Source organism: Abrus precatorius, unplaced genomic scaffold (assembly GCF_003935025.1).
Source record: "Abrus precatorius isolate BTA unplaced genomic scaffold, Abrus_2018 Scaffold0, whole genome shotgun sequence".
NCBI classification, from domain to species: domain Eukaryota; kingdom Viridiplantae; phylum Streptophyta; class Magnoliopsida; order Fabales; family Fabaceae; genus Abrus; species Abrus precatorius.
The window spans coordinates 4,368,506-4,378,727 of NW_020874290.1; the positions used below are offsets into that span (position 1 = coordinate 4,368,506).

Genomic DNA, 10,222 nt, shown 5'->3' on the forward strand with positions numbered 1-10,222 from the left:
TGTTTAATGGCTTCAAATACATTGAATATGACTTTTTCCTCTCGTACTCTTAACATTATTTCACCTTTCTGTACATCAATCAAGGCTCTCCCTGTGGCTAAAAATGGCCTTCCTAGAATGAGAGGTATATCCGCATCTACCTCCATATCTAGTATAACAAAGTTTGCAGGGAATATAAACTTGTCTACCTTGACTAATAGGTCTTCTACTACTCTATAGGGATATGTATATGATCTGTCCGCTAATTGTAATGTTATCCCCGTTGGCTTCACCTCCTCAATTCCCAGCTTCTTCATAATTGCTAATGGCATTAAATTTATGCTGGCCCCTAAGTCACATAAGGCTTTTCCAACTGTGTAATTTCCAATGGAGCAGGGTATGCTGAATGACCCTGGATCCTTCAACTTTTGAGGCAATTTCCTCTGTAAAATTGCACTGCACTCCTCAGTGAGTGGTACTAGTTTCTCCATATCTAGCTTCCTTTTCTTAGATAAAAGTTCTTTCATGAATTTTACATAAGAGGGTATTTGTTCTAATGCCTTTGCAAATGGTATATTAATTTGGAGCTCCTTGAACACATCTATGAATCTTTCAAACTGCCTTTCTTGTCTAGGATCCTGTACCCTCTCTGGAAATAGTAGCCTCTTGAATTGCTCTTCATTAATAGGCTTGCAGGCCTGCTCAAATCTCTGCTTCTTGCCCTTCTTTTCTTGTTTGTTACTGCAGTTTCCTTCTTCTTCTCCCCTCTTCAGCATAGTGTATTTTCCACTTGCAAAGTCTTCTTGTTTCAGCTCACTCTTCTCATGAGAATTTGTGACTTCATTTTCTTTCTTGGGCTTGAAACCACTGCTCCACTTCTAGTGGTTATGGCTTGGCACTGCTCCCTTGGATTCACTATTGTACTACTAGGGAACCTTCCTTCATCTCTATTGGCAAGTTGCTTAGCCAACTGTCCAATTTGTGTTTCTAACTTTTTTATAGGACTTTCTTGATTTTTGAAGTTAGTTTCTGTCACCTTTATAAACTGCAGTAGAGTTTCTTCTATTCCATTCACTTTCTCACTCAAGGGTCTTGAATTTGAATACCTTTGATTTTTTTGAAATGGTGCATAAGAACTCCTTTGAGAATATTGTTGCTGTGCTTAAGGAGCTACATTTGGGGAAGTGATAACCACGTCGCAATGGTATCAAACAAACTAGATTTTCTTAAAAATTTTGCAATACAAGGAGTAAACCTAGGTCATCTCATAAGGACATAAGATACATTCTGTTTCTGGTTCCATCATGTGATTTCAGATTAGCTTAGAGAAGGATTGTTTTGAATTAAATTGTAAACAACAGAAAAGAAAAGAACAAGGAATAATTATAGCAAAACAAAATATGAAATTCAACCAAATCAAGATCTCAATCACTACAACGCAATTCTCATTGTTACACGAATATAATTCCAACGAATTTCCAATCAACACTAATTCAATACGACATTAATAACCCAAAATCTAAATCTAGATTATGAATTTCATTAAAATAAGAACTGCAATCGCAAATCCAATGCTCTAACAAAATTCAGAACAATTGATTTATTGAATTAGGTGAATTCATTTATTTCAAATCTGAAATTCTCATTCTCTGTTTAGAATGCAAACGAAAAATCAATATCATGAAAAATGTAATTATCCTAATCAGAAAACAGGAGGAAAAGCGCGAATTCGATAGAACCTAACCCAAAACTCAAACGCAATGTTGTTCTTGAAACCTTGAACCAATTGATGGATTAGCCTTGCTTCATGATCATGTTTGATTCGGACAAAACCAGAAAATATGAAAAGATGGAAGGTAGAGAGAGACAAAAATAAAGGAAAGAATTTAAAATAAAGACTTTGAATTCTGAAAAATAATGAGCGGGAAAAGAAAAACAAGGATTCATACATAGAGTCATAACCTCTATTTAAAGATAAAATAATTGGGCTTAATTAAGGCCCAACTCCCTAACTAAGTAAAATCAACAATACAATCAAATTCTGAAAATTTTAGTGCAGGGCCGCAACACTGTGACGCAATTTTGGACTTGAAGATGCTCAAACTGGGCTTTTTGCCCAACATAGAAGTTGTAGATCTCTGTCTTATCTTTCCAGGGACACAAATTTTGTCTAATTCCGAGTAGTGTAGCTCTAGATATGGTCTTTACAAGAAACTGTGTCAAAATTAGAAATTATGGCGGGAATTAAGAAAGATTTATATTTAAATCCTAAATTACTTACTAACACAAATCTAAACTAACACATCAAAATAATGCACTAATGAAGCACAATTAAACCAAAAACATGGAGAGAAAGATGTACTAAAATATGACTATCAGAAAGGTGCAGTACTCGCATTTCCTCTTGAATTATAGTTTTGTGGATTCCACTTAGAAAACTGTTGTCCTCTATTGTTGTTTAGCTGGAAACCAGGTGGATATGGTTGTTATGGCCTTTGATAATTGCCCATATAGTTGACTTGATCAAGTTGTTCTATAACTGTGGGATCACAAGTTCCATTCACATGGTTGCCACCACAGAAATCACAACTCAGTTGTGAATTTTGAACAACACCAGTCTGCATGTTACTTATTTGTTGAGTCAATGCAGCAAGTTGTTCAGAGAATTGTTGATTTTGCAGTTGGTTTTGAGCAAGCAAGGCTTTTATGGATTTGATCTCATAACCTCCTCTCCTTGAAGCTTGTCTTTCATTTAGATTTTGATACATCGAAGAAGCCATCATCTCTATAATTTGCTGTGCTTCTTCCAAGGTTTTTGAACTCAATGAACCTCCAGCTGCTGCATCTATCATGGTTTTAGTTGCTGCAGTTATTCCATTATAGAATGTTTCAAGTTGCATCCATTCAGGTATGCAGTGATGAGGACACTTCCTTAATAACTCCTTGTATCTTTCCCATGCCTCATACAATGGCTCTCCATCTTGCTGAACAAATGATGTGATTTCCCCTCTGATTTTTGCAACTTTAGAAGGGGAAAATACTTGATTAGGAACTTGTTCACCAAATCAGCCCATGTTGAAATGCTACATTATGGCTGAGCTTGAAGCCAACACTTGGCTTTATCTCTCAATGAAAATGGGAATAAACTGAGTCTAATTGCATCCTCACTCGCCCCATTAATTCTGATTGTGTCACAAAGTTGTAAGAAATTTGCAATGTACAGATTTGGATCTTTTGAATGGCCTCCTGCAAATTGTTCTTGCTGCACCAGATTTAAGAGTGCAGGTTTTATCTCAAAGTGGTTGGCCTGAATTGTAGGTCTCAGAATAGAAGAGCTGAACCCTTGTAAATTAGGAAGTCCATAGTCCCCTAATGTTCTCAGTCTATGTGGCTCTACCATCTTTATTTGTTTGGGAATCTGACTGGTTTGAGGTGAAGGTGTAAAACTCTCTTGCTCCTCTCTTTGAATTTGCTTAAATCTTGCTTCACTTCTCAACCTCCTTAAAGTTTGGTCTATGTCTGGATCAAATACCAAAGTGGCTTTATTTTTGTTTTTCTCTCGCATATACAAACCAAAAATTAACAAAGTTAAACTAAAATTCAATAGTAAGATATACACTAACAAAGATTATGCAGAAAAATATCAGCAAATACATGTGAAATGCAAGTCTAACAATTGCATAATGATGCAAAAATTCTCTACTATTATTCTACACTTATCTATTAAAAACATAACAGAGTAACTTGAATGTCATACTAACTACAGAGAAAAATTAAGACAACAAGAATTCAATCTAGCAAATTTTCTATTACTAATGATATTGAAACTCAAATTCCCCGGCAATAGCGCCAAAAACTTGTTGTACAATTTCTAAACACTAGCAACTGAACTAGGAATTGCAGCAAGTAATTAGTAAAATTAAGATCTAAGTATCGTCTCCACAGGGAATTAGGAAATCAATTACCAATTCTCAGATCAAAAACTAGTTGAGTCATACAAATTTGGAAAGGTTGTAACATATAAACGCAATAAACTAGAACAATACAAAGAATTAAACTTGCAGTAAAACAGAGTATGAAAGTTATGTTGAGATGAGATACAAATGAAGGATAATTAGGAATTTATTTCACAAGAATATCAATATTAATTCAATTAAACCTCTGAACATTCAAGCAATTGGTTAATTGAGAATCAATTTAACATATAACTAGTCAAAGGTTAATCCCTTAACTCATTGACCCTAACGATCAACTAAACCCCCCTAATCCCTTAGGTGAGATTCAATTTCAAGTTGCATTAAGAATTAGAACCATAAGGTTACAAAATTAAGTTCCCTTATCCCTAAGAAATTCCTAATTCTTGTTGCTAATTCAAATCAGAGAAGCAAATCCAATTCCCATTGGTAAAGGTTCCTCTTTGATTAATCAATTGAATTCCCATTCAAAGATTATGATAACAACAGAATTAACAACTCAATTAATCCAAGAACTCAAATTTCAGAAGCAAGATGATGAATCCATATTTTTACTAGTATTTTAATGTAGTTTTAATCCATTTGATAAGGAAACTATGTTAGAAAAAGCAGCAAAACTCATAAAAATAGAATGATTGAAGATTTTCCTTAAATAAATAGTTATTTTAGCATTTGTGAATTTTCTGTGTAGAAATTAATAATTCAAGCATGCGTTTTTTGTAGAAAATTTTGAGCAAAGTTCATGAAGATGGAAGATCAATGGAAAGATAGAAGAAAAGTAGCAAGTCTGGACTCAAAGAACAAGGTTTATGGAGTTTGAGCTGGGCGTGGTACCTATTATAGTGAAAGTGAGTGTTCAAGAGCGTTTCTCATAAGAACACAGTTTGCATTGTCACTTTCGCTGGTGAAAGTGAGTGTTCCTGAGAAGTTCCAAACATTTCATGATGTGCATTGTCACTTTTGCTGGCGAAAGTGAGCGTTCCAGAGGACTTCAAACTCAGCCCAATAGCACGTTATCACTTTCGCTGGTGAAAGTGAGTATTACAGAGAGACTCCATACATAGCGAGAAGCGCGTGGTCACGCTCACCAATGAAAGTGAGTGTTCCAGAGAGACCTTCAGCTTTGCAAGTTGCGCATGGTCACTTTTTCTCATGAAAGTGAACACGCGCACAACTCGACTTCTAGCATTGCCACTTTTATGAATGAAAGTAATCACTCCAGTCTTCCAGAACATCAGATAAGCCTGCGCGTGGCTACTCTTATGAAGTAAAGTGATAATGCGCTCATGGCGGGAAATCTATAAATTGAAGAAACGATCAGATCTTTGATTCTTTTGTTCATTTTTCATTTTCACTTAGTTCTTGTGTATGGAGAGAGTCTGAGAGAGATAGTGGAGACGAACACCGAGCTTCAACCTAGAGGAATCAGATTGAAGATGCTTCTTCTGAGTTCTTCCTCTTCTTCTCTTTCTTTTTCTTTCTCTGCTGCAATGGCTCTGTAATTTCTTCATATTTAGGGATTGTAGATCCAAAACGAACATGTTGAATTGATTCTGGATCTGAATTTCAAGTTTTGGAATGGATTGAGTGGTTGATTCTACACTTTACGTAATAATTGAATGGAAATTTGATTAACTAATTTCAGAGGAACTCTTGTCAATGGAAATTGAATTTGTTCTTCAGATTTGAACCAATCACCAAGATTATAGCTTTCTTAGTGATAAGAGAACTTGATCTTGCAATCCTCTGGTTTCTCACACTTAAAGCAACATTGAATTGAATCAGATCTAAGGAATTAGAGTGATTTAATTGAATGTTAGGTTCACTGAGTTAAGGAATTAACCTCTGAATAATACAACGTGAAACTGATTGTCATTCTATCCAATTACTTGTAAGTTTAAAACTTTATTGATTCAACATTGGAATTTTGGGGAAGTAACTCCCTAGCTATGGTTTCTACCTCTGTTTTCTCACATTTGCTTGTTCATTGTTCTGTTTTTCCTCTGATTTTAACATTTGTTAGTTTTAGTTCCAAATACTCTTTGAAATTCATGAAGCTCAATTAATTGTGGCCTTGTGAAGTGGTAATTGAACACTTTTATTCCCTGAGATAGATACTTGGGACTCTAATACAATTCTATCAATTTTTATAACTTGCTACATCAACACTAGTACACTTGCTAGTCAAATTAACTTCTCTTCTGAAGTGTGTCATAAGAATCGAATCAATACATCAATTGAAGGTCCATAAACTCCTAACTATGAAGAATTAAGCAAACATTGTAACAAAGAAAGAGAACAAAGGACAAGAAGGAGAAGAACGCAGAAACAACATCTTCAACGATCCCTAATCCGATTCCTCTTCTAGGAGCTCAATGTTCGTCCCTAATCCTCTCTTTGACTCTCTTTGAACAAATAAAATAAAGTGAAAATGAAAAATGAGCAAAAGACCCCGAAATCTGAGCTTTTTCTGGTATTTATAGAATTCTCGCCTCTGGGCTTATCACTATGCTCCATAAGAGTGACAGGCTTAATTGGTTTCTGAAGGACTGGAATGATCACTTTTGTTGATAAGAGTGGTAACACAGAAGGTCGAGGAGTGTGTGTATTTACTTTTGAGAGCAAGAGTGACCACGCACAACTTGCCAAGCTGAGGACTCTCTGGAACATCCACTTTTGCCAGCAAAAGTGGTTACGCGCTTCTCGCTAATATTAAGTCTTCTCTGGAACACTCACTTTCACCAGCGAGAGTGGTCACGCTGAAGTTTGCTGAGATTAAGGTTCTCTGGAACATTCACTATTGCCAGCAACAGTGTTAACGCACAACGTGTTCTTCTGAGAAACTCTTTGGAACACTCACTTTCGCTGGTAAGAGTGACCACGCCCAGACTCCACTTCTCCTTTAAGCTATGGAATGATCACTTTCAATAACAATAGTGATCACGCCCAGCTTGCATTCCATAATTCTTGTGTTTTAAGTCTAGAATTGCTACTTTTCCTCTTCCTTTCCAGTGATCTTTCGTTTTCATGAACCTTGCTCAAATTATTGCTACAAAAACAAGATTAAATTTCTTAAATTCTACACAGAAAACTCATAACTTCTAAAACAACTATGAATTTAAAGAAAATCTTCAATCATTATATTTTTATGAGTTTTTCTGCTATTTTCCTAATAAACTGGGTTAAAACTACATTAAAATATTAGTCAAAATATGGATTCATCATGCAGCTGGAAGCTCAATCGATAAGTCATCTCGTATTTGCACAGCATCCGGCTCTATCACATGAGTTGGATCTGGAACATACTTTCTCAATTGTGATATGTGAAAAACATTATGTAATCCTACCAGTTGAGCTGGTAATGCTAGTTTATAAGCCACTAGTCCTCTGCAATGCAGTATTTGATAAGGTCTAATGAACTTAGGTGATAGCTTCTATACCTTTAGGGCTTATCTCGCACCAGTGGTTCGTGATACTCTTAAGAACACGTGATCACCCACCTCAAACTCCAAAGGTCTTCGATGACGATCAGCGTAAGACTTTTGACTATTGTAAGTCACCCTTAATCTTTTCTGTATAAGCTCAACTTCCTCCATGGTTTTTTGAAGCATTTCTAGTCCAACCATCAAATGTACTCTGTCTTGAAACCAACAAACTAGAGTTCGACATTTCCTACCATACAAGGCTTCAAAAGGTGACATGCCAATGCTTGAGTAATAGCTATTATTGTAGGTAAATTCCACAAGAGGAAGCATGTCCTCCCAATCACCCTTCTGATCAATAGTACAAGCTCACAGCAAGTCCTCTAAGGTCTGAATAGTTTGCTTCGATTGACCATCAGTTTGAGGGTGATATGTTGAACTCAGCCTCATTTAAGTACCCAAAACTTCTTGAAAACTCCGCCAGAATTAAGAAGTGAAGCGAGGGTCCCTATCAGAGATGATGCTAGAAGGTACTCCATGCAACTTAACAAGCTCTCTGATATACAGCTTAGCAAATCTTTCCATGATATAGGTCATGTTAACTGGCAGAAAGTGAGCACACATAGTCAATCGATCAACTATGACCTATACAGCATCATGGTTTTTCACCATTTTTGATAAATGAGATACAAAGTTCATGGTCACACAGTCCCATTTCCACTCAGGGATCTCCATGGTTTGCAATTCTCTAGGTGGACAACGACGTTCTGCTTTTGCCTTTTGACAAGTCAAACAGGCCTCGACAAATCTAGCTATTTCACCTCTTATGCCTGGCCACCAAAACATCCACTTCAAATCTTGATGCATTTTCGTCACTCCAGGATGGAGATTTAAGCTACCCTTATGTCCTTCCTCTAAAATCTTCCTCCTCAACTCAGCTCCTTGTCACCTTCTTAACAGAAGTAATTTTGACTAGCAAGTGTACTAGTGTTATTGTAGCAACTAATAAAATGTTAGAACTGTATTTGAGTCCCAAATATGCTTAGGGAATAAAGTTCTCAATGATCACTTCATAAGTTCACAATTAGTTGAGCTTCACAAATTTTAGATGAGGTTTGAAAATACAAGTAACAGATATTAAACTCAAAAAAGAAAACAGAACAATGAACATGAAAGTATGTATTTGACAAATGTAGAAAACATAGCTAGGGATTTGTTTCACCAAAACTTCAGTGTTGATTCAATAAAGTTCTGAACTTTCAAGTATTTAGATGGATTGACAATCAGTTTCACATTATATTAATCAAAGGTTAATTCCTTAACTCAATGAATCTAACATTCAACTGAATCTCTCTAATTCATTAGACCTGGTTCAATTAAATGTTGCATTAAGCATTAGAAATCAGAAGATTGCAAGATCAAGATATCTTATCCCTAAGAAATCAATAACCTTGGTAATTGATTTAGATATGAGAAACAAGTTCAACTTCCATTGATAAGAGTTCCTCTATAATTAGTTAATCAAATTTCCATTCAATCACTATGTGAACAGCAGAATCAATTACTCAATTCAATCCAATACTCAAAGTTCAGATCTAAAATTGATTCACCACTTCCATTTTGGATTCAGAATCCCTAACTACAAAGAGTGTAAACAACCGTTACAACAGGAAAAGAGAAAGAAAGAGAAGAAGAGAATGAATGAAGAAGAAGCATCTTTAAGCCAATCTTCAATTTGATTCCTCTAGATTTGAAGCTTGGTGTTCATTTTTACTTTTACAACTGTTGTTGCACTGTAAGTAAACTGACTAGCAAGTATACTAGTGTTGTTGTAGCAAGTTATAAAAAATCTTAGAAACAAATTGAGTTCCAAGTATCGTCCTCAGGGAATAAAGTTCTCAATTACTACTTCACAAGATCACAATTAGTTGAGCTTTACAAATTTCAGATGGATTTGGTATGAATGTATCAAAAATGAAATTAGAAATTAAAACAGAACAGCTAGCATAAAAGTATATAGTAAACAGATGTAGAAAGAGTAGCTAGGAAATTGTTTCACCAAAACTTCAACATTGAATCAATAAAGTTTTGAACTTTCAAGCATTTAGATGGAATGACAATCAGTTTCACATTATATTAATCAAAGGACAATCCCTTGCCTCAATGAATCTAGCATCTAATCAAATCACTCTAATCCCTTAGATCTAATCCAATCAAAAGCTGCATTAGGTTTGAGAAACCAAAAGATTGCAAGATTAAGATATCTTATCCTTAAGAAACCAATAACCTTGGTAATTAATTCAGATCTGAGAAACAAATTCAATTCCCATTGATAAGAGTTCCTCTATGATTAGTTGATCAAATTTCCATTCAATCACTACTTTAACAGCAGAATCAATCACTCAATCAAATCCAAAACTCAAAGTTCAGATCTAGAATCAATTCAACATTTCTATTTCAGATTCACAATTCCTAACCACAAAGAGTTTAAGCAAACATTACAAAAAGAGAAGAGAAGAGAAGAGAAAAAGAGAATGAACAAAGAAGAAACATCTTCAAGCCAATCTCTAATCTGATCCCTCAAGAAATGAAGCTTGGCGTTCGTCCTCAATCTCCCTCTCTGACTCTCTCAACAACAAAAACAAAATGGAAAATATAAAAAATGAACCAAAAAATTCCCTTCTAAAATTCCTGAGCTAACTGTCTTTTATAGAATTCCTGCTCTGCTGGCGTGATCACTTTTGCCAGCAATAGTAATCACGCAAAGGCTAATTCTTCATTTCCACTTGCGTGTGTTCACTTTTGTTGAAAATAGTAGCCACGCAGAAGCTTCCCTTACTAATGTCA

The 10,222-nt window shown here is 35.4% G+C and overlaps 1 protein-coding gene and 1 non-coding gene across 2 annotated transcripts; one reads left to right on the forward strand and one right to left on the reverse strand.

The window, feature by feature from the left end:
• The first annotated feature begins 2,889 nt into the window (after window positions 1–2,889).
• LOC113853582 lies at window positions 2,890–2,996 on the forward strand. Its single transcript, XR_003502660.1, has one exon. It is a non-coding gene; the product is annotated as a small nucleolar RNA R71 (small nucleolar RNA).
• A 4,178-nt stretch (window positions 2,997–7,174) lies between these two features.
• Window positions 7,175–8,242, reverse strand: LOC113852266. The gene is made up of 3 exons (XM_027482505.1): window positions 8,027–8,242; window positions 7,440–7,726; window positions 7,175–7,340 (listed from the first exon to the last, which is right to left on the reverse strand). The coding sequence occupies exons 1-3, from the start codon at window positions 8,240–8,242 to the stop codon at window positions 7,175–7,177; spliced, it is 669 nt and encodes a 222-aa protein (XP_027338306.1).
• Window positions 8,243–10,222: the final 1,980 nt, after the last annotated feature.

Excerpts from the sequence above, each read along its gene's own strand:
- LOC113852266 (XM_027482505.1), bottom strand. The coding sequence starts at position 8,242 with ATGCATCAAGATTTGAAGTGGATGTTTTGGTGGCCAGGCATAAGAGGT. Across the intron at positions 7,727-8,026 it reads TGGTGAAAAACCATGATGCT|AAGGGTGATTGGGAGGACAT; the intron begins GTATAGGTCATA and ends ACTATTGATCAG. Across the intron at positions 7,341-7,439 it reads TTTGAGGTGGGTGATCACGT|AGGACTAGTGGCTTATAAAC; the intron begins GTTCTTAAGAGT and ends ACTGCATTGCAG.